A 24086-nucleotide genomic window follows, 5' to 3' on the forward strand; every position below is an offset into this window, starting at 1 on the left:
AGTGGTGTGAAAAACTATTTGCCCCCTTCCTGATTTCTTATTCTTTTGCATGTTTGTCACACAAAATGTTTCTGATCATCAAACACATTTAACTATTAGTCAAAGATAACACAAGTAAACACAAAATGCAGTTTTTAAATGAGGGTTTTTATTATTTAGGGAGAAAAGAAATCCAAACCTGTGTGAAAAAGTAATTGCCCCCTGAACCTAATAACTGGTTGGGCCACCCTTAGCAGCAATAACTGCAATCAAGCGTTTGCGATAACTTGCAACGAGTCTTTTACAGCGCTCTGGAGGAATTTTGGCCCACTCATCTTTGCAGAATTGTTGTAATTCAGCTTTATTTGAGGGTTTTCTAGCATGAACCGCCTTTTTAAGGTCATGCCACAACATCTCAATAGGATTCAGGTCAGGACTTTGACTAGGCCACTCCAAAGTCTTCATTTTGTTTTTCTTCAGCCATTCAGAGGTGGATTTGCTGGTGTGTTTTGGGTCATTGTCCTGCTGCAGCACCCAAGATCGCTTCAGCTTGAGTTGACGAACAGATGGCCGGACCTTCTCCTTCAGGATTTTTTGGTAGACAGTAGAATTCATGGTTCCATCTATCACAGCAAGTCTTCCAGGTCCTGAAGCAGCAAAACAACCCCAGACCATCACACTACCACCACCATATTTTACTGTTGGTATGATGTTCTTTTTCTGAAATGCTGTGTTACTTTTACGCCAGATGTAACCGGACGCGCACCTTCCAAAAAGTTCAACTTTTGTCTCGTCGGTCCACAAGGTATTTTCCCAAAAGTCTTGGCAATCATTGAGATGTTTTTTAGCAAAATTGAGACGAGCCTTAATGTTCTTTTTGCTTAAAAGTGGTTTGCGCCTTGGAAATGTGCCATGCAGGCCGTTTTTGCCCAGTCTCTTTCTTATGGTGGAGTCGTGAACACTGACCTTAATTGAGGCAAGTGAGGCCTGCAGTTCTTTAGATGTTGTCCTGGGGTCTTTTGTGGCCTCTCGGATGAGTTGTCTCTGCGCTCTTGGGGTAATTTTGGTCGGCCGGCCACTCCTGGGAAGGTTCACCACTGTTCCATGTTTTTGCCATTTGTGGATAATGGCTCTAACTGTGGTTCGCTGGAGTCCCAAAGCTTTAGAAATGGCTTTATAACCTTTGAAATTGAACTCAGGTGTGATAAACCACAGTTAAGTTATTTTTTAACAAGGGGGGCAATCACTTTTTCACACAGGCGGTTTTTGATGAGCAGAAACATTTAAGTGTGACAAACATGCAAAAGAATAAGAAATCAGGCAAATAGTTTTTCACACCACTGTATATATATATATATATATATATATATATATATATATATATATATATATATATATATATATATATATATATATATATATATATATCATGAGAATCGACATCCCTTTATCGATATTATATAATCTGAGTGACACTAATGGGAACTATAAAAGGTGTCGTTGATAAAAGATGAGCAGCACAGAGGTGAGAAAACTGGTACATGTTTTTGGACTCTGTCCCCCCCCCCTCGCAGTGGAATGGGTTAAGAGACATCATGTGACCAGCACCTCAGGCACAACGCGGGAATCAGCACAAACAGGAAACTCTCAGCTTTGCGCGAGGCGGAAAACTGGGACCGGAAATGGACAGGAAATTCCCGGTACTAATCTCTTCCCCTCAGTCCAACAACATGCAGCTGGGTGCCTTCCCAATGGCACAGGGCCAGGGATACAGGGGCCCAGCCAGAGTCTGACTTGGGAGAGGGGAGGGGAATTTACATGGACTCTGCCTAACAGGACAGTGCAACAAGATAGGGATACACAACTGTAGGTGTCCCCAACTGTAACTGTGAGCCACAAGCATGAAAAAAGTCCAAGAGGGTGCCAAATAAGGGCTGTCATTGGCTATTGGTAGCCCCATGTGGACTGGTAGCCTACAGGAGGCTCTGTTTGGCAGTACAGCTGTTTTTTATGCAACCAAAACTCCAAACCAGGAATTGAAAAATAAGCACCTGATATGAGGCCAAAGGGAGCAACATCCAAGGGGTTGGTGAGCAACATGTTACACACGAGCCAATGGTTCGGGATGACTACGGGGACTCAACATGAATATAATTAGGGGTTGAGAAGTGATCTTGACCTTAAGCCTGGCAGGGGCTCAACTTGATCCAGACAGGAGGACTGAGGATGTATGGAAGATACAATTGAGACATGGAGCTTGATCATGAGATAAAGGCTTAGCCCCAGGGATGGAGAAAGGATCTCAGTCTATATCTCTTGGGAATGCCAGGAGATATAGGGGTTCAGCCCCGAAAGGGATACAGTAAGATATAGGGTTCTGCCTAAACCTTACTCGGGGATAAACTGAGATAAGAGGTTCCAGCCTAAGCTAGACTGAGACAATAGAGACCCCGTGAAGACTTGCTTATTGAGGCACAGAGAGAGGAAGGTATTTAGTCTGGGTTCATCTACAAAACAAGGTGCTTAATGTTTTAATAGGGTGACTCAAAATGATAAACTATAAGAAACAGGAGAATTTAAAAAAAATTAGAAGATTTTGATGCAAAGTCAGATAGTCCGAAACAGGTTCTCCGTTAGATTTGGACAAAATATGTTTTCCCATTCTGGCAAGGAGTGGGTTAATACTACATGTTGTATGTAGGGGCAGTTCAGTGTTTTTGTGTTGGTCCAGAGCCATTATTGGTGGTCTCAGGAGAGGTAAGGTCTCCATTGCTTTCCAGGTGCCTGTAAAATATTTTGTGGGTATTTTCTTATTTACCTTCCTGCTTGTAAAGTGCAGCTTTTTCCGGACACACAAAAAGAAGAAAAGAATAACTACCACCTCCGCCCTTGCTCCTCTTTCACCATTCTCTGGCTCCAAGACTCTCCAAAGTGACCTCATTCCTTTGTGCTGATGTGTCCCGTGAGCTTTGCGTTTGTTTTGCTTTGCAACATCTGATTGCTCACATGTAAAAAGACTCATACAGGTAAAAAAAAGGCTAAAAAAAAGTGCATTTCTACCCCACCACTCCCTGTCCCTGCAGCTGCAAGTAGAAAGTTAGCAATGTTTAAATAAAGGCCTGTAAATCTAAATCAAGCAAAAGATGGCATTTGGAAATTAAAAGCAGAAGACACTATTTGTATTGGATACAGTCAGGGGCCACTTCTGCCCTCAGTGTGTGGTAGGTTACCAGGCAGTGGTGGAACAGGCACAGACTGGCAATCTGAGGGGCTGCTGTAAGGTGGCATATACATTCATTCACTATTTAATGGGCTGGTGAGGGCTGTTTGGGCCTCTGCGTACTTGAAATGCCAGGGCCTAATTTGAATCCCAGTCCAGACCTGGATGGAACTACTAGGGGTGCAGTGGGTGCATTTGCACTCCGATCCGCACCACCTTGGGGCCCACCAGACGCTAGCGCATGTACAAATCTGTCACAAAAATTGCATCCCGAAGGGGGTAGGGGCACTACTAGATGTGCTACTGGTAATTTTAAGAGCTAAAATTCAGTTTTTAAAATGGAAATGTGTCTTTTCCAGGTCAGAGTGCACTATTTTGTTCTCTGCACTAGCGATGCAGTCTCCCCCTCTCTCCTCTTGGAGCGCAGAAAAGTTAGTAAGGGCTGGCTGACTTAGGGTGGCCAGGTGCAGAATCACCCCTGGATACAGTCATCTGTTTTTTAGCTTGGGTCCCAGGATACTGCTGGACTATAATTCCCAGCATCTGTCAACATATAATCAATTATAACGGCAGAGATTTTTTTGCCTTGGGGCCCGCCAGACGCTAGCGCAGGTACAAATCTGGCACAAAAATTGCATCCGGAAGGGGGTAGGGGCCCTGGTGCACTGCCTGCACCCGGACCTGGGAACTACTAGTTCTGTTATTGTTACCAGGGATACAAAAAATGTGCTACTGGTAATTTTAAGAGCTGAAATTCAGTTTTTTAAAATGGAAATGTGTCTTTTCCAGGTCAGAGTGCACTATTTAATTCTCTGCACTAGCGATGCAGCCTCCCCCTCTCTCCTCTTGGAGCGCAGAAAAGGTAGTAAGGGACGGCTGACTTAGGGTGGTCCAGAATCACCCCTGGATACAGTCATCTGTTTTTTATCTTGGGTCCCAGGATACTGCTGGACTATAATTCCCAGCATCTGTCAACATATAATCAATAGGGATTGACCAGTTTTGTTTCACCAAAAATTTGTCGCCGACGCCCATTTAAGTCTATGGGCGTCAAAAAAATTGTCGTGTGGCGAAATTTTTTTGACGCACTACGCCATACAAGTCTATGGGCGTAATTTTTGCGACAAAACAAGGCCAAAAAAATCGCCCATCCCTATCAATTATTAAGATTTTTTAAGAATTTTGGCTCAGGCTCCTCTTCTAGACTTGAGAATTAGGTAGCATGATGCCAGTGTTTAAAGTGCCCCAAAAAAGTGGAGTGATGATATGCCATGCGCCACTTATTTTAAGCACACCCACTTGCAGTATCACCCACATCCGCAACCATGCATTGATTTAAAAAGTGTCAGTTTTTATGCAAAAGAAGCTCATAGCCTACAGCGCCATTAACACCCATAGTGCTTGAACACTTGTTGGCAGCAGCCTTGGTTGTCATTGGTAACAGTGATGCTATAGCAGGGGTCCCCAACCTTTTTTCACCTGTGAGCAACATTCAGATGTAAAATGAGTTGGAGAGCAACACAAACATAAATAATGTTCCTGGGTGGTGCCAAATAAGGGTTGTGATCAGGGTTGGACTGGGGGGCCTGGTGGCCCACCGGGACTCCAGTCCAGGGCCCCTCTTACAGGCCCCCCCCATCCCCCTGCTGCAAAGCGTCGTGCGGAGCCCCCTCAGTGCGCATGCACACACGGCGCTCCATCGGCGCGCATGCGCACACTGTGCATCAACAAAGATCCCTTCTTTTTTTAAAAAAACAAGCATCGGGGGAGGGGGCCTGGCCCGGCCAGTCCGACACTGATTGTGATTGACTATTAGTAGCCCCTATGTGGACTGGCAGCCTACAGGAGCCTCTTTTTGGTAGGACACCCGGTTTTTATACAACCAAAACTTGCCTCCAAGCCTGGAATTCAAAAAGAAGTACCTGCTTTGAGGCCACTGAGAACAACATCCAAGGGGTGGGGGAGCAACAGGTTGCTTATGAGCTACTGGTTGGGGATCACTGTGCTATAGGATCCCTATACATGTATGTTACAAAGGAGAAATGGCTCCAGACTTAACATGAAGTAGGCACATTCCTATTTGCAATGGCTTATGATGGTGCACAGTGCATTTATATAGCCTGGATGTGATGATCATTCCAAATTAGTATGTGGACATTGGCAGAGGCAAGCTCTGTGAATCCCCTGCCAAGGTCGCAAGGGAATTGAATTATTACTAATATTACTGACACTGTCCGACAGGGGGGGGGCGACCCCCCACCCCAGCTGCAACCCTCCTCCAGCACCCATGCCTAACTTCTTTTTCTAGTGGATGACCAGGAAGTTCAGAAGCCAAACTTTGTGCAGTGAGTGGGTCTCGGCCGGCGGGGCACACCAAGGCTGGAGCCCACCAGATTTTTTCCGGTGTCCCACCGGCCCTCAACCATGTAGATGTACTCATGCCTCCTGTTCTGATTACAAATAAATTCAGGTTATGGTGAAGCTACAATATTTCATTGGCTGAGGTCAATTTCTTCAAAGACATGATGAGCATTTCTTCAAGATATCGACCCTACCCTGAGAAAGAGGCATCTGCAAGTTGCTAACACTGTATATTTCCTTTTATTTGGAGACTCGTTTGGCCAGTGAAGAGTGCAGTGACTATGTCCAACAGAACACACACAACATTTCTCCTTTTGGCATGGGTACCATATCCTTACCATGCCAGCATCCATTTACTGACCATATGAAAACAATCTAGCGCTGATAATATATGGAATTGCAGGCAAATACTCGTTTAACAGATCCCAAATGTCCCCATTTCCCGATCTGCCACTAGCCTTCAGTTTGAATAAAGTAGTAAAATAGAACAGAGCAGACAATGTTCTGCTCTGACAGCAATCATACAAAAGTTTATGTCAGACTTAGCTTGTGACAGTCTCCCACTGAAAATTGTCAGATCGCAATAAATGCAGAGATATTATCTGCAGCAGACAGAAATTTTCTAAACTGTCCGCCATGGCACGAAAAATGTAGGGACACTCCACACACGGTCTGAAAATCATACGAATCGAGGATTCGTACAATTATATCTGTACATCTATGGCCAGTTTAAGGCCAATAAAAACCCAGAGTCCCCGAGACAAAAGGCGCAGATTCTATTGAGTTTCTTCAGAATCCCATTTGCTGAAGCTAGGGGGAGTCTTTGTCCCGAACTTCCCCAGCCAATAGACCCACAGGAGAAAAGGGTCAGGAACACCAGTGGTCCTCCAAGGAGGATCACAAAGTCTTTGCACCATCTTCCTGGACGTGGGTTTAGGGGGAGAAGGAGCCTAATGGCCACACATCTTCCCTGTATATCAGTGTGTAACCCAGGGGTTATGGCACGTGATCCTAAAAGTGCTAAAAAAATTTTAAAAAGTCCAGGGAGACCCACTAAGGGTTAAAAGAATAAATAACATAAAAAATCCATAAAAGTGCCTATAGGCTGGATTATAAAACTTCTCTAAGCACTGGGCCAAAAGGCTGGGGTTTAAGAGCAAGAGTGCAGTTAAAAAGCACCAAAGTACAAAAGTGCCATTGGTGTCCTTTCATCTGTTATTCTGGCTCCCTAGGGTGCAAATCTTGGTGGTGCATCTCGGGCTCAATCTTACTGCCATCCCTGGGCCAGAGGAGCAAGTGCTGCTCTGCTTCACCAGTGATATACCCCCTCCACCGATAAGAACAGATACTACACATGATCTTAGCCAAAAGGCTGAGAAGCAATTCCATCTTGTACACATAACAAGACTGCTCTTGAGAGCTGATTATAGTGTTGTATCTTGCACACATAACTAGACTTCACATGCTAATTGAAGTATGGTGCTGCTTCTTGCACACATAATGAGACTGCTCCTGGTTGTTGATTAAATATTGCATCTTGCACATATAATGAGACTGCTCTTGCAGACATACTGTATGAGACTGCTCCTGAGAGAGTTGATTCAATTATTGCATTTTGCACACGCAAAGAGACTTCTCCTGAGAAAGTTCCATGGTATAGCTCACTGGTTTGCCACAATGACTCAATGCCCCCAGGGTTTTCTCACTCAGATAAGCATTCAATGGTCCAGGTGAGATGTAAATGCTACTTGTAACACGCTAATAAAAGGTAATATTTAATCGATTGTATACTGTTGGAGCACAAAGTTCAGTGCACAGCAGGAACAGCCTCTTTACTGCATCTGAGGTTCAGCCAATTAGAATCAGGCAACGTCTCAATGCTGTGCTGAAAGAATAGAACAGACTAGAATCATATTTCTCTGTGTCCTGCTAAAATGTCTATAGTGTTCAACCCAAGTGTTCGCTGCCAACTGCCTGTTCTTCTGCTCCTGCTCCAAGGGATACTGATTGGCATCTTTGCCGTGTTTCTGAGCTACGATGAACTCTCTAGTGCCGCATCCCTTTCCAACATCACTGTGGCAAAAAAGAACGACATGGACACTTATTTTCCACTCTTTAAAGATATTCAGCTCATGCTGTTTGTTGGACTTGGACTTCTGCTCTCGTTTCTCAAGCTTTATGGCTTTGGGGCCATGGCCTTCAACTTGGTGATAGCCAATTTCTCTATACAGTGGGCTGTGCTTGTTCAAGGCTTTTTCTACCATTATAGAGATGGCAAGATCCACTTTGGTTTGGAGAATGTGATGCAAGCTGAATTTGCTGCTGTCACAGCCCTTATCTCTGCTGGGGCCATTCTGGGAAGATGCAGCCCTGTCCAGCTGTTGTTACTATCTATGCTAGAGATTCCCCTGTTTGTGTTGAACGATTGGCTTATTAATCACTATTTCCATATAATTGATATAGGAGGTACAGTTGCCATCCATGTTTTCTCTTGCTATTTTGGCCTGGGGGTTTCTCGGATACTCTATCGCCCTGGGCTACGAGCAGGTCACTCAAAAAATATTACAACCCCCACCACTGACCTCCTTTCGCTGTTGGGGGCAATTATTCTTTGGATTTTCTGGCCAAGCTTCAACTCCGTCTTAGCCAAGTCAGCAGAGGCTCAGCACAGAGCGGTTCTGAACACATTTCTTGCACTTAGTTTCAGCACCCTCACTACCTTTGCTCTGTCTAGTCTAATGGACAAGAGAGGACGTATCAACATGGTGCACCTACAGAATTCAATTCTGGCCGGAGGAGTTGCTGTTGGAGCTTCTGCAGACATGATGATTACCCCAGCAGGGGCTTCTGGACTGGGATGTATTGCAGCTTTGTCCTGTATTCTCGGTTTCCAATATATCGCTCCCTTTTTAGAAATAAAACTCAAAGTACAAGACCAGTGTGGAATCCATAACCTGCATGGGCTGCCAGCAATCCTTGGCACACTGGGTAGCATTTTAGCCATTCTTTTTGAAAGAGTGGACACCACTGGACATAATTTGCGCGGATTGATCACTTCAGACATTTCTATAGAGAAAGAGTTGTTTAGTTCAGACACGGTAGAAGGTAATGGAGCCTGGAATGCAAAGGATCAAGCACTGAATCAGGCAGCTGCTCTAGGGGTCACCTTTGGCGTGTCACTTCTTGGAGGTTATATAACTGGGCTAATTTTGAAGCCCCCTTGTCTCGTCCATCCATCTGATGAAATGTGCTTCGATGATCAGCCCTATTTCCAGATTCCCACAGACTCAGAAGAAACATGGAGCTTAAATGCTCAAGCCCAGAGAGAACTCATAGTGCCATTGAAGCAAGTATAACATGACACCAATAAGACATTGTAATGGATTTTGATATACAGGCTGTGGCACTATGCTCTCGTGCCTGACTTGCGCTTTATCTTTATTGCAATATGGAAATATCTGTGAATGGGTATTGGAATTACACAGTGTTAAACGCTACTTTTTTGGATTTGTTAGAAATGTGTTAACTGCTATTTTGATTGCCGAGTAGACAAATGCAAATAGCTGACTTACAAAAGCTTTAGAGTTGCTTCAGTTAATTTAAAGGCAGATTGTCTTAAAAGTGCCTCTTATGGTGCAAATAGCACTGCAAACCATTGCTGGCCTATGGGTGCGTTTTGTCAACCCTGCTCTCAGCAATGGACAAACAATCCCTCGCGCCTGTCATTGCTACAAATAATACTCAATAAAAATCACCAAGCTGATGGCATACGGAGTTGGGAGAGGCAGACCTCAGCATCAAATCACTCCCATCAGCATACTACTGCTGAGGTCTGCCTGTCCCTTGAATGGTTCTGTGCGGAGGTCCCCCTGTTACCGCTGCATGCATCAGACGGGATCAAATGGGGGGGACAAAACCCATGTGCCATAGATATCGGTTATTTTGCAGCAGCAGTGCACATATGAGCTCTCTCTGTCTCATTTATCAGGGTTCAATATGGGTAAAACTGTCATATAGGTAAGATATGAAACCTTAAAGGGCATGTAATGGCAAAAAAGATTAAATCCCATTTTTACTTTCTTTAATGAAAAAGAAACCTATCTTCGTTATACTTTAATTAAAAAATGTGTACCGTTTTTATAAGAAACCTGACTGTATGCAGTGACATTCTCCCTTCATTTACTGCTGTGGATAGGAATTGTCCCTGCTGGGCAGGGAAACTGTCATACTTATGAACAGCAGGGGGAGCCTCCGCCTTACTTCCCAGCCATGCAGAACTCAAGCAGCTTTGTTTGTTTCCCTGTAGAGCAGTCGGCTACTGTATAGAGATTTTATTTTTGCCTTTACATCCCCTTTACTGTTTCAAACTCCAACTGCAGGTGCAAAGATCACGGAGCCAGATTTAAACAGATAAACTGGGATTCTATTTGGAGGATTATTTTGCAGCAGCCACTGGTTCTGCAGAGTTGGAGAAATGTTGTATTAAACAATACAAGAACTATAAAATCCACATTAGATTACATGATAACACAGGACCCAGTGCAGTCTGCCTATTCTGATTATTAATCAGTCTTGCTGTATCGACTGGCAGATATTGTGCTGTTTTGATAATTTATGACGATCCCTAAGCAGCCCAAACCACACTGAGCATGTGCACAGTCTTGGTCTTGCAAAGATGCTTAACAAAGTTACAAGATGGTGACCCCCTGTGGCCAACTTTGAAAGCATAAATCATTTGCTTGATTAGGATTGAGGCGCAGTAAGTTCATGTTTATGTTTACTATACAAAATACAGCATTTCTAGCCTTATTCTATTTTAGACTTTACTTCCCCTTTAACTCTGTTGCACCTAATATATTTGAGGCGTGATTTCCCACCCTAGGCTTAGAGCGCCAGTAGAACTGGGTGCCCAAGGGCAGATTCTATGCCTGCATGCAAATTAATCTGCATCAACTGAGAGTGCGGAGACTGCAAAAATGAATTCTCAGAGAATGCCCGAAGAGAACCAATGTTATACCTGGTTTGTCACCCATATGCCTTGCACGTGACTTGCACCAGCCCCGATGTAACTTTGTGCTTCACATTGAAACTATGGATCTGTGAGAAAACCAGTGGCTGTAGGTAGTATAATAGATTGTCCCAACCTCTGTACACTGCCTTCTTGAGGCCCCATGTATATGGTTCCAGCTCACAGAACCTTAATGATACAGATGCCTAGCAGGTGCAATGTAAGCTGCTGATTGGGAAACGTTATCATAAAGCTTATTGGTGCAATGTCTGCAAAGTTGCTTAGAGGCAAATTTGGGTCCCTGTTATTTTCCATTAGTATCCGCTGTCAAACATTAACCCAGGGCAAAACTGCTAATCTGGCTGGATCGGTCCAATTGTACAACTTTATGATGCACTAGATAAAGAGGTCAAAACATCAGGGAAAGACAGATTTGGTGCCAGGAGGAGAGTACAGGTATGGGACCTATTATCCAGAATGCTCGGGACCTGGGGCTTTCCGGATAACGGGTTTCCGGATAACAGATCCCATACCTGTAGGGATGCCTCTCCCTAGGAATTCTATCCATACGGCTCTTGTAATTACCCCACAATGCATTCTCTTTCCTGCTTTCGAGTCGCAAAGTCACAGCTGATTTTTCTCTACCCCAACAAGTAGCACCTGGCTCCTACTCCTCACACACAAGTTGCAGCAGGGGAGAGATCACAACCAACAGACTATTTCTGGTGTCTTTTTTCCGCTTGTTTTTCTCACATTTCTAGCAACTTTCTGACCTCATCTCCTGTCTTTTTCTCCATTTCCTCCTTACTCCCCTCTCTAAATGTTGCCTCCCGCCTGTCATTTCTTCCACATTGGATCACCAGCAGCCAATAGGATACGTGCAGATACCGTGCCTCGCTACATGGTGATTGGGGGCTGCTTTATAGCTTGTGGCAGGTCAGTTTCCTTTAGGGAACAACAGTAATTACAATAGCACAGGTGAAGCGGCTGCACCCAAACTCATGCCCACCCACTGAATAAACAGGCAATTATGGGAGAAACAAATGTACTAAAACTCCCTTAAACAAACGACAATAACTGTTGCCATTGTCACTCTCCTTTTTTTGAAGGAGAACTAAACCCTAAAAATTAAAATTGATAAAATAAACACCAAGTTTTATATTCTAAACTTATTGCGCCAGCATAAAGTTTCAGCTTGTCAATAGCAGCAATGATCCGGGACTTCAAACTTGTCACAGGGGGGGTCACCATCTTGGAAAGTGTGTGACACTCACATGCTCAGTGGGCTCTAAGCAGCTGCTTAGGGGTCATCACAAATTATCCATCAGAAATGAGGTTGGCCTATATTATAAGCTGATGCTACAGGACTGATGATAAATTCTGATGCTAGTTGCACTGGTTTCTGTGCTGCCATGTAGTAATTATCTGTATTAACTACTAACCAGCCTTATATTATGACATTTCTATTCTATGTGTACTGTATATTGTGAGTAAGTCCCTAAGCTCAGTAAGTGGCAGCAACACAGAGCATGTGCAGTAAATGAGCAGAAAAGAAGATGGGGAGCTACTGGGGTATCTTTGGAGACACAGATCTTCCCTGCTAAAAGGCTGTGGTTGCCTTGGGCTGGTACAGAAGCCCAAAATGTCATAATGTACACAATTTCTAGCTACTTCTTTAGTTAAGCTTTAGTTCTCCTTTAACATCCTGCACCACATTCTCATTGGCGTATTGCTTCACAAAGTACTGAAAGGGTGACAGTGCTGCATGACAATGTGGGGTACATCACTCCTTATATAGCAATCAGTTTAGAACGTGAATATATATGTATTCGCTCCCCCCCCCCCCCCAAGCAGTTCAGAATGAAAAGAAAAAGTTCCCAACCCAGTATGCTGGAATGTCACAGTCACACAGATTGGGACACTGCCCCACCTTGTGTTAGGTTATAGACACTGCACCTCACACAAGCTGAGCGCAAGCTTTTTCTCCACAATTTAATCGAGATCTACTAGCAAGTGTTGCTGAAAGTGGATGTCCTTTGCCTCTGGCCAGACAAATTACCTTTGAATAAGACAAGGAATATGAGGTTTACCTTCCACACAAACAAGGCTTGTATTGCAAGAATATTAAACCAAAGAAGATAACATTAAATAGACTGCCACTGCTGCTAAGATACTAATCCCTGTAGTAAAGATATTAAATCCACTGCTCAGTCCCAAACTGCCAAAATCCCAATAAGATATACTGTATTGATGTGATTCGGCATTACATTATACATTAATGTCCAGGTACTAGATGCAGCATCGAAGTCTCACGGGAATAATGACAGACATTATAAACGCAGGGAGCCTTATGTCGTTTTGGGATATTAGTGACAATCCACGATGCACAGCAATAATTACTGACCACATTCAAAAATGGAGCCTTCTTCACGCCGCAGAGAGGTTGCATCTGAAGCCGATGTGGCTTTCTAAACTATAAATAGTCTCCTGCCACCAAATACTAAGAGTTCATTTTAATGGAAACGGAAAGGCAAGCAATGCTGTGGAACTTTCACAGAAAATCCCAAATTAGGAACTGCTCCAAGACATTTACAAAATAATTCCCTTTTGCTCCCTTCCGCATGGTATCACAAAGACAAATTCCAAAGAGCAGGGGAATCCAAAAGAATGTATTAAAAACACAGAAATAGTTCAGGAAGGACCGACAATGCACTGCAACCCAACCTCTCATCAGAAGGTGTTTTTGATTTGAGCTGCCGCCAGGACAAGGATCTCCCCTATCTTCTGCTGCCAGTTCTTTATATCTTTGGACACTGCACACCAAAGCTCCCCATGGCGCGGTTCTGCATTCTCACAGCGCTTCCTGATCTCCTCTTGCTGCTCCTAAAGGAAATAAAAATGTGTAGTTTAAATGAATGGCAAAGACAACAGGCTGTAGTGGTCATGCCATCCAAATAATAGAGTAAGAAACCAGCTCTCTACAGATTAAAGCCTGGAAAGCAATATTATTGAAGGTGACCAGAATTTCAAACTATGAAATATTAATTACCTCTGTACCATGCTGCAGTTCAAACTTATAGAAAGTTGCCCAGGCGTCCCCTAGGTCAGAGTCAATTTTCACGGTTCGGTGAAACCATTCCCGAGCTTTGGTAATCTTGCGTTCGCTCCAGAAAAGTCTATTATTCAGTTTTGGAAGAAGAGCGTTGGAGTGATGATAAAGGCAACACAAAAGCAGAACAACAAATGTCCAAATGAAGTGTAAGTAAATTTGCATTTTTTTTCCCGAACTTACTTAGCAACTGCCAGCAGTACATGTGGGTCATGTTCACACTTCTTAAGGGCATCAACACTCTTAGTTTTGCGCTGGGGCCTGGCTTCCAGAAACACAGCTTCTGCCCAAAGAATTCCTGTGTGGAAAAATGGAAAGGGTTATTAAAGGAGAACTAAACCCTAAAAATGAATATAGCAAAAAAAAAAAAAGACCATATTTTATATAGTGAACTTATTGCACCAGCCTAAAGCGTCAGCTTCTCAATAGCAGCAATGATCCAGGACTTCAAACTTATCACGGGGGTCACCATCTTGGAAAACATCTGTGACACTGACATGCTCAGTGGGCTCTGAGCAGCTGTTAAGAAGCTAAGCTTAGTGAATGAGCAGAAAAGAAGATGGGGAGCTGCTGGGGCATCTTTTGAAACAAAGATCTGTACTGCTAAAAGGCTGTGATTGCCTTGGGCTGGTACAGAAGTCCAAAACATAATGTACAACATGTCTAGCCTACTTCTTTAGTTAAGCTTTAGTTCTCCTTTAAGAAAGGCCACTGTGAAATTACTAGATGTTATGTTAATATAAAACCTTCTCTGTATTATATGAGCTCAGGTATAAGACATCTTAAAACTTCACTGTCCTGCTTCTATGCTAATTCTACAATTTGCCTGGACTAAAACAATATTTCATAATGGATATTAGTATCTAAGCTTACCAATATAATAAACAGAAAAACCATGAAGTATAGAAGTATGTGCTGATTAAAAAGTACCTGAGTTGGGACATTCTTGCAGAGCTTTAGCCATCAGGGTATTGGCAATGTTTTTAAGCCCAGCTCGGAACTCCAGACGCACGGACTCGAGCCTGCAGATCAATGAACATTTATTAGCCGGATTAAATGATACAGTATATATGATAGAATTCATTTTCTCTCCTCCCTGGGATTTACAAATCACAGAACTGTTTAGGACAAGCTATAATCCCTAGACATGGAGACCACCATTTACCACAGCTCTGGGGTCTTTGGGTTTTTCAGTCGAGACTTCTCCAGGATGGCCCTGGCTCGTGTTAACTGTCCAACCTTCTCCTCCAGACGAGACAGGAGCAACCACAAAGACGTAGAATGAATACACTTCTTCAACTGTGCCAAAAACAAAAAAAAATAGAGCTGGAGGATCCTCTGTGAAGTCCAAGGGTCTTGCACATGCTTTACACTAAGCAAGCAGAAAGTGCTAATCCTATAGTGCAGTAGGTGGAAAAGACTTACCACTTGGATTCATGCTCAGGAGAAATCCTATCCAACAGTTATCCTACAGGTAGGAGACATGTTTCCAGGACTGCTAAAGGACTTACCCCTTGGTTATAAGCATCTCTGGCCTTTTCAGTCTGTTCCATTTGCTCTTCAATCTGTCCCTTCATCATCCACAGTTTGGGGAAATCCTCGTAATGTCGAAGAGCTTCCTCACAGAGATCCTGAGCTGCTTCAATGTTCCCCAAAACCCATTCCAGCTTTACAGATTTCATGAACACCTGCAGGGCAAAAAACAGTATAAGAAGAGCATGCACTGAGCCAATTAAGAAGATTTGGAATTAAGGAAAAGCAGAGGAACTTGCAGCATTTAAATAAAAAAGGTAACTTTCAGCAGAAGCCCTGAGAGTCTGCAAGCGCTGCAGAGGGTAAAAAAGGAAAAGGATTTTCATATACCCTGGCAGTAGGTGCACTGCTCCGAGCTTTGGCCAACAGTCGACGAGCTCTCTCATATTCATTGTTTTCGGACTCCAGTTTCACGGCAGCCAACCAGATCTCTTCACTGTTGGGATTGGCCTGAGAAGAATAGGATAAAACAAATTAATTTTCTTCCAGAGGGCATACTAAGACCTGAATCATACAGCCAAGCAGTAATAGGATCTGGAACATTTGGAAGGAAATTTTGTTAATCCAGAGTTGTGCAAGTGCATCACTCACCTGAAAAGCCAAGGCAAGGATACTTCTGGCAGCCGGCACATCACCTGCAAGCCACTTGGACTTGGCTCCCATCAGCCACAACACTTCAGCTTTAGGACAATGGGCAACAGCACGCTGCAAGAGTGCTTCCAGAGACTCCCTGAGAAAGGAAATATTATCAGCCAATAATTTATAGATAGTACCACACATTTAAAGGCAGCGTACACTCCACAACAAAACTCCAGGTTCACTAATACATTATCATATTCTCTGTTTCAATAATCAGGCATGGTTGTAGAAATTTGCTAGAGCATACTGCAGCACAAACAAGAGTAGCAGCCTCCTACCTGGTACCATGGTTCTTCTCAAAATAAGCAGCCCTTAGCCAAACACTCTTTTTGCTGGGGAAAACTTGTAGGGAATGGGCATAGATAGCCCGGGCACACTCCAAGGCACTGTGTGCGACACACTGCAAGATAATAGGCAAAAAGGCTCTCAGAAAAATTAGAACTGTCAGTGCTGTTCATTAACCAAACTCAAGGCCCCACTCAAATGGCAGGAAACTTGCAGAAAGACTCACACTGTCGGCATCCTCCATCCATGTGTGCTTCCGATCCTCCTCTTCTATTCCGATGCCAATTACATCCCTGATGATGGCCTGACATGTTACCACACTGCCAGCCTTGTCACACTCCTCTGCATCCTGTTCACATGAAAAGATACCATTGGACAGAAGGCAGTTTGCATGTGTACCAAAATACCTGCAAGCTTTGTACAGGATTTATAACCCATTCAACGGCACAGACATTTTTGTAATGGTCAAGGTTTATGCAGCTAGGAGAACTTTAACCTCCCCTGAGAGTCTGAACAAAAAAATTTGCAAAGATTTACTGCACTGAATGTAAAAAACAACTTTTCCCCAATACATCTGATACTTTCCACATAAGCCCCTTACTCGCTGGCTAATCCATTTCACTATATATTACTGGCTTTACCTGTATCCATTGTTCGCGGTTGATTTCTACTCCGTTGGCTCTCAGAGATGTGATTGCTCTGTCTATAATCTTCTCCACCATCTGTGTGTTCCCATTGGCCTCTTCCAGCTTGGCAGCTGTAATCCAGATGTGTCTGTCTGTGGGAATGTTCTCCCGAGCCTTGTTCAGAACCTTACGGGCATTTTCATAAGTCTCCAATCTGGCCAAAGCCAGCCACAACTACAGGACAAAAAACATCAAGCTGTTATTCTAGAATTTGCAAACCAGCTGTAGCAGTATAATTATATAAATGGAACTCGGCTAAAGACACTGCTTCTTGCTACAAGGTCACCTTACCTCCACATTGGTTGGACAACACTCCACGGCACGACTCAACATGATTCGGGCATCCTCCGGCTCCTCCAGCTCCACAGCAGCTTTCCACAGACGTACAGAGTTAGGGACATGCTCCAGAGCTGCTCAGATGACAGATGACAAATGTACATAAATAAAAAGCCTTTGATGTTCTAGGTTTTCTGTTGGGATGGTGCTGGACCCACCTTTTCTCAGGACACGTTTCTTAGCTCGAAGATCAGTCTCCAGTTCTGCTGCTCGGATATAGATGCGCACCGACTGCGGGAGGTGACGCACAGCTTGTGCTACCACAGCCTTAGCAGTGTCCCCGGGCTGTAATCGAGCAGCCTCCAGCCAGACATCCTCACTCTGAAAGATAGAAGAGCAAGTAGAGAAGTAAATTATAACAGCAAAGCCTATAAACATTCAGGGGAAACAGCATATGCACCACAAACGCATGCTCCGAACACTGGTGAAAAGTGATAACACTGCCAAATGCTTTGCACAAGTGTTAAAGGAAAACTAAACCCCAATCCACTGCCCTAACTAATTCCTCCCTGCAAATTACAAGGAAAAGTGTCCCTATGAGCCGACCTATAGATGCAGAATAGCACAGTTGAGTGCTGTGGTGTTCTTCTAATCAGTTCACAGACACAGAGCACGCAGTTGAAACGAATCCCAGAGTGTCCATGTGCCAGCAAACTGATCCAAAGAAAACCCAAAGATGCAGAAGATGGTGCCTGTGAACTCTGCTGTTCTACCTTGCATCTGAAGGTTAGCTTTACAAACAGGGACACATTTCCTTGTAACAGACTCTGCGGGGGCGGAGGGGTTCTTCTTCTTTAACGTGTCTTTCATCATACAGTTATCATTGAACTAAGGGTCAGTATTCCTTACCAAGTAATGAGTGAAAAGCAAGAGGACTATGGCAAGGAACCTCAGATAGAACTTACCTTGGGACACATCTCTGTTCCTTTCATGATGAGGTTTCGAGCTACTTGTAATTTGCCAGTCACCTCCTCAAGACGGGCAGAAGCAATCCAGGCTGGAGGGTGATGAGGGTTTGTTTCCCTCACCGACTTCAGAAGTAGACGGGCTTTCTTAATATCACTGAAGAGAACAGAGTGAAACACAAACCTTGTGTCACTTATTTATTCCCTGCTCCCAGGCATGAGAACTCGCTCTGCTCTTTTAACTGACACGACTTAGGAGCTCATCATTACGTATGACTGTGGGCAATATAGATCCCAGCAGTGCAGATACTCTCAGTTCTTATAAACACGTCAAACTAACACAAGTCCCAGCACTTACTTGATATCTCCTCCGTGGGTTGGGATCATAGAATTCAGGTCAGTCAGATAACCTTTGGGGTCAACCACAGTCTGACCACTTACAGAGTCGGACACCTGAGGCAGAAGACTACAGTTAGCATTGAAATGCTCCAATAAGTAATAGTATCTTGTCTGCATCCAACTTTCCACCCTCCACATTCTGGCATCCCCCTTCCACACTCCTCAAACTTACCTGGCTCAGCCTCATGTCCATTAGTGTGTTTCTGGCCTGTCCAATCTTTCTCATGTCCAGATCCCCAGAGCCAGGCGTCATTAACCCTGGGGTCATCCCACCAGGGTATGGAGAATTCAGTCCTCCAGGGAAAGGGGTGTTTAAACCTCCAAATTGCTAAACAAAAGCAAAACATGGAAACAACAAATTATTAAAAGGCAGGTGAGGCCAGCAGCAAGGACAATGGATGATATTGCTTGAACACTCATTTTATTGTGCACTAATGACCGCTACACCACTTATTCTCTCTTTGCTAGTTGCCCTTACATTCTGACGTGGATCAACTGACGTGTGGTTCTCCCCGGTCTGTAAGTGTTTTGCAAAGAAGCTGTCGGGAACAGGCGTAAGCTTTTCATGCCGTGGATTTCTCTGGCGCTTATTACGTGCGTCTCCCACCTCAGGGATGCTCAGCCACTCTTCTTCTGTCACTTCTGCAAGCTTCCTCTGAATAGATAAACTGCTTTTAGAAATGTCCTTCATACAGATGGAGCAAATTAAATGGCTCACCAAATCCCCCCCCCATGTAACTGTGGAGTGACATGTGCCCAGATCAGGTGTGCAATGTCAACCAAAGTGTGCTCCATCTGCAGCAGAGAGATGAGTGACGACTCTAGTTGTCTATTGTGAAGATTCCATCTTACCTTCAGGTCAGAAAACTGCTGCTGAATCTTGGGTCTCTCCATACGATATTTCTCAATTTCTTCCTTTTCTCTCTGCTCCCTAAAACAACACATCAGCAGGGAATTACACACAAATACCAGCACCCAAAGCAGCAGTACATGTAATGGATGCTGAACAGAGAGGTATCAGAAGTTACATCTGGATCAAATAATACTGCAGTATTTATACATCCCATTGACACACCTCAGTGCCTCTGGATCTATTACTCACCGGCAGTGTACTGGGACTATTGCCCACTCACATGTAATTATCGCCCATCAGTGAGTCCCCTTACCTTCTCTCCTTCCGTCTCTCATCCATTCGCTTATCCAGGGCTGCATATATGGCATCTGCTTCTTCATCGTCCTTCTCGTAGGGGCCACTAGAGAACAAGCTCCCTGCATAGCCGTTGAACTAACAGGACAAAAAAAAAAAAAAGTAAGTCCCAAGATAGTAAATTTGTTACATTGTATCACATGGGGTATAGACCCTCAGTGCTTCCTATTCACCTCATCATAATTTGTATCATTCAAGTCTTCATCGTCATCATCTGCTTGGTTCTTCTTCATCTGGTCCCCCACAGTTCTCTTTCCTGGAGGGGCATGGCGGTCATCCACTGGGTCGTTGGCATCACGGGCAGGACCAATATCAGAACGGGTTGTGAAGCCAGTGGCACTGAGAGGGGAAAGGGCTACATTAAATGATAGAAAGTCTTAACTGCAACCCTAATAGCCACTAACTCTCACCATTGGCCATTTAATCCCCACCTCAAAATAGCCATTGACCTTCTGCCAATATCGACCTTCTAGTCCTACAAATTTTTATATTTTCTATTTTCCTTTATAAATAGCCTACACAAACCCACCATCCCTGGAACCCCTCACACCCAGTCTAAACCTTCCCTCTATTTCATTCTCACAACCCTATAATTTCCTTAGCCCTTAAAGGAGAACTAAACCCTAAAAATGAATATGGCTGGAAATAACATTTTATATACTGAACCAACCTCAATAATTAGCATCTCTCGAATAGTAATGACCCAGGCATTTAAACCGGTCACAGGAATTTCCCATTTTGGATATTAAGAGTTTCTGTGACTCGCACACGCTCAGTCAACTTTGAGCTGCTGTTGAGAAGTTAAGCTGAGGGGGTTGTCGTAAAAAACCAAGCAGAAAATTAGGTTTGCCTATCATATAAGCTGATGCTACATGGCTAAATATTAATTCTGATGCTAATTGTGCTGGTTTCTGAGCTACTATGTACCAAATATGAGAGAATAAGAGAATTATTTACTAACCAGTCTTATATTATGATATATATATATATATACACACACACAACATATTGTGAATCAATCAAAGTGACAGCAGCACAGAGCATGTGATTGGAATCAGCAGAAAAGAAGATTAGGGCTACTGGGGCATCTTTGGAGACACAGATCTTTACTGCTAAATGGCTGTGGTTGCCTTGGGCTGAAATAGAAGCCCAGAACATAATGCACAACATTTCTAGCTAATTATGTTACGCCTTAGTTTTCCTTTAAAACCTGGAATCACCCCGATTCAGATCCCAACTCTGTTTGCACAGTCTCACAAACTCCGTCCTAACCCGCTACTTCAAATTCAAGTCTCAGCCCTATGCCCACCCTTCTCCCAGTTCTTACCCTCGGCCCAGGCCCGGTACATATCCCAGCGGTGCCGCCATCCCGAGGAATGGTTTCTTCTTCTTGTTCATAGTACCGGTAATAGCTGCGGTCATTCCCGAGGCACCGGCTGGGTTTCCAGGGCCCGAGGGCCCCGCGCCGCCGCCTGCAGATGTGGAGGCCGCCATCTTCCTCGCAACGCAACTCGGTGTTCCTAAGCGTCTTCCAGAATGCACCGCGTACTCACTAATAACTTCCGGCGCACGATGACCGCGTCACTAGTTAGTGTCAGTGCCTGCGGGAAAGAGGGACAGCCTCGCGGCCATGTTGATGGTGGGATACAACTTGAACATGGGAACCCTGTGTTTGTTGGTCACTTCTTCTCGGATACGCCAGGCTGATAATGGGTTGTGGGGAAATCTTTTAATGACCATGATATTAGTGGGCAGTGAAGCACACGTTAATAGCCATGGTATTGGTGGTCAGTGGCCAGCCCTATAATATTATGTTCAAAGTTGGCATTTAATAAACAGGATTCTATAGCAGGCGAGTGCAATTTGAATGATTGGTAAAGCACTTTAAATAGCCAGGTTTTCAACACGTTAATGTGGAATACATTTCCTCTACAGCTGAGGTGGAAGTATGGAATGCTGGGAGTTGTAGTTCTATAGCGGTGAATAACTTTCCAGTTACCTCAGAGTGAGTGGTATTTCTTTAGACTGGGACCCAAAGTGATCCTAAGGTTGGGATGTCCCCTTCCAAAAACTAATTCTATATTGGGATCTTGTTGGTTATCCCTGCCCTGGGCTCACTGGGGCTCATTTATCAACACTGGGCAAATTTGCCCATGGGGAGTTACCCATTTTCTTTTTTTATTTCTTTTTTTATTCAGGTTAAGTTTAAAAATCTAAGAGTGATAGTTCTTTGTGGGACAAATAGTAAAAAGAAAATTGGCGTATATCAGGGTACATATGTCTCCATGCTTCTACAAGTCCTGCAGATTCTGTTAAAGCCTTGATATTGGTAGCTTTATCTTGGGCAGTACAGATGTCTCTGCTGAGCCTATCCATAGTTGTGTCAAGAAGGGCATTAAAGTCCCCCATAGCTATAATGGCTGCATGTAGGTGGTTAGCAGCAAACTCTATTCTTTGAACCAAGCAAGTGTCTTGGTATGGGTGCGGTATGTATATTAAGGTCAATATCACTTCCTGGGTCTGAATGTATCTATCTATAAATATGTATCTGCCCTTAGGATCAGATTTTACATCTAATAATCTAAAGGGGGTGTTTCGAGAGATAAAAACTACGACTCCTGATGAGTAGTTGGAATACTCAGCATGGTGATACCACCCCACCCATGGTCTTTTTAAGGCTAAGGACTTACTACCAGTTAAATGGTTTTCCTGGAGCATCACTATTTTGGCCCCGGACCTCTTAATAAAATCCATAACCAGTCTGCGTTTTATGCAATCATTGAGATATTGCACCACTGTAAACATATATCCAACTACTTTTACTTGGAAATTGGGAGAAAGCTGCACTTGTTCATCATACTGCCTGGTGTTTACCTACCTAAACTTTATTCCATAAACATTTACTTTCTCAAACTTATTGGTAACTTCCCACATTCCCACGCCATCTGCCCAGTCCCCCAACCTCTGGCAGATTTGACCTTCCGAACATTGAAAAAATAACATTTATAGCTTTAGCTTGGGGCCCTTAGGCCCCCTCCCAGTCCTGTGTACAATAGAGGGCACTCGCAGTCAATGGGTTAACTTCAGGTTTGGGTTGGCAGTACTTAATCAAGCCCATTAGTCAAAGCGGGAAACTAGGCCTCCACAAACAAGCAACGTAAAATAAGGTTTGCAGTACAACTTGGTGGGCTTTTCAGGGTTATACAACATGAAGATGAATATCAGGACATGTTCATCTGGGCCCTACACTTGTAGCTGTTGGCAGGGCTGGCTGGGAGATGCCGCTGGAGAGTACTGACCACTGCTGTTTTAGTTCTTCCTCTTTGTATCAATCCAGTCTCTGAGATCTTGCGGGGAGGTGAAGAAATGCGTGCTGTTGTCTGCAATCACTCTCATCCATGCCGGGTATAACATTGCATATTGGAAACCCATCTCCCGCAGACTTTGTTTGCAGTCGGTGAAGCGGGCTCTTTGTCGCTATATCTCTGCCGAGAAGTCTCCGAAGATAGAGATCTTTGGGGTACGTTTACTAAAGCGCAGTAACATTATGCACACAAAATAGAGACAAATTTGTCGCCAAATATGTTTTCGCCAGTTTTCTAACCTGCGGTAAATATAAATTTGCAAATTTTCTTGCGCAAAAATATGTTTTCGCCAGTTATCACATTCGCTGAAAATAACGGTACCCATTAACACCTGGTTTACTAAACAGCGAAATGTGCAAAAGACAAAATATACACAAGAATATTCGCAAAATTTTACCGCCACCTATGTAGTGGCGTAAAGTATTTTTTCACCAGAAAATTCTCAGGGGGCAGGAAATATCCCATAATACTTTTTTACCCATCATTCTTTGCTGACAGGAGAGAGATCTGTAGCTATTGCTGACAGGATGCTTTGGCTTCTGCTTCTATCTGTTGCAACAACAGCAGTTTCAGCTCAGAGGCTTATTATTGGCAGCGGACATCACAGTCCAAGGATTCGTCAGTCAGCCTCTACGCTTTTTTGGTTTCATTGTGATTGGCTACATTAAACTGGATATCTATGAAGCAAAGAGATTGACTGGTATGATTTCTTGTTCATATGATTCTATTGGCAGAAGGGTTTATATGATGCATACATGTTTGATTGATGTTACTCTGGTAATGGTATTGGATGGTATAATCATCAGTCAATAAAGTTTATGAGTTTTGAAGATGCATTTCTGGTCATAAATGTCACAGTAAAAATTGCCATAATAACCGCCATAAAACAAGATTTTTTTATGGCATAAATATTTTTAAAAATTTGTAGCAAAATGCTGTGGTTGTGTTTATTCAAGACAATGACCAAGATCATGGTCTTGAATAAACACAACCACAGCATTTTGCTACCCTGGAGTGCTTTCCTCATTTTTAAATTAACTAACAGATGTCGGGA

The 24086-nt window shown here is 43.6% G+C and overlaps 3 protein-coding genes and 1 pseudogene across 3 annotated transcripts in view; 1 reads left to right on the forward strand and 3 right to left on the reverse strand.

The window, feature by feature from the left end:
- Positions 1–24086, reverse strand: part of LOC108701997 (traf2 and NCK-interacting protein kinase) — a 1005599-nt gene that overhangs the window by 90476 nt on the left and 891037 nt on the right. The gene's annotated exons all lie outside the window — the stretch shown is intronic.
- Positions 6855–6944, reverse strand: LOC121398480 (annotated as a pseudogene).
- rhagl.L (Rh associated glycoprotein like L homeolog) lies at positions 7426–8954 on the forward strand. The gene has a single exon (XM_041577447.1). The coding sequence runs from the start codon at positions 7495–7497 to the stop codon at positions 8914–8916; it is 1422 nt and encodes a 473-aa protein (XP_041433381.1). The 5' UTR covers positions 7426–7494; the 3' UTR covers positions 8917–8954.
- On the reverse strand, positions 12654–21311 carry prpf6.L (pre-mRNA processing factor 6 L homeolog). Its single transcript, NM_001093905.1, is given in 21 exon segments — positions 12654–13451; positions 13618–13744; positions 13861–13975; positions 14608–14699; positions 14843–14976; positions 15189–15365; positions 15541–15660; positions 15802–15940; positions 16128–16249; positions 16361–16483; positions 16776–16994; positions 17112–17230; positions 17315–17477; positions 18062–18218; positions 18420–18514; positions 18633–18788; positions 18939–19115; positions 19313–19391; positions 19627–19745; positions 19841–20006; positions 20995–21311. Coding segments are annotated over 21 exon segments (2919 nt in total). The 5' UTR covers positions 21162–21311; the 3' UTR covers positions 12654–13298.

The sequence above is a fragment of the Xenopus laevis genome, chromosome 9_10L (genome assembly GCF_017654675.1).
Source record: "Xenopus laevis strain J_2021 chromosome 9_10L, Xenopus_laevis_v10.1, whole genome shotgun sequence".
NCBI lineage: Eukaryota > Metazoa > Chordata > Amphibia > Anura > Pipidae > Xenopus > Xenopus laevis.

Bases quoted from the DNA above. Each gene is read 5' to 3' on its own strand.
- rhagl.L (XM_041577447.1), top strand. From the start codon at position 7,495: ATGTCTATAGTGTTCAACCCAAGTGTTCGCTGCCAACTGCCTGTTCTT.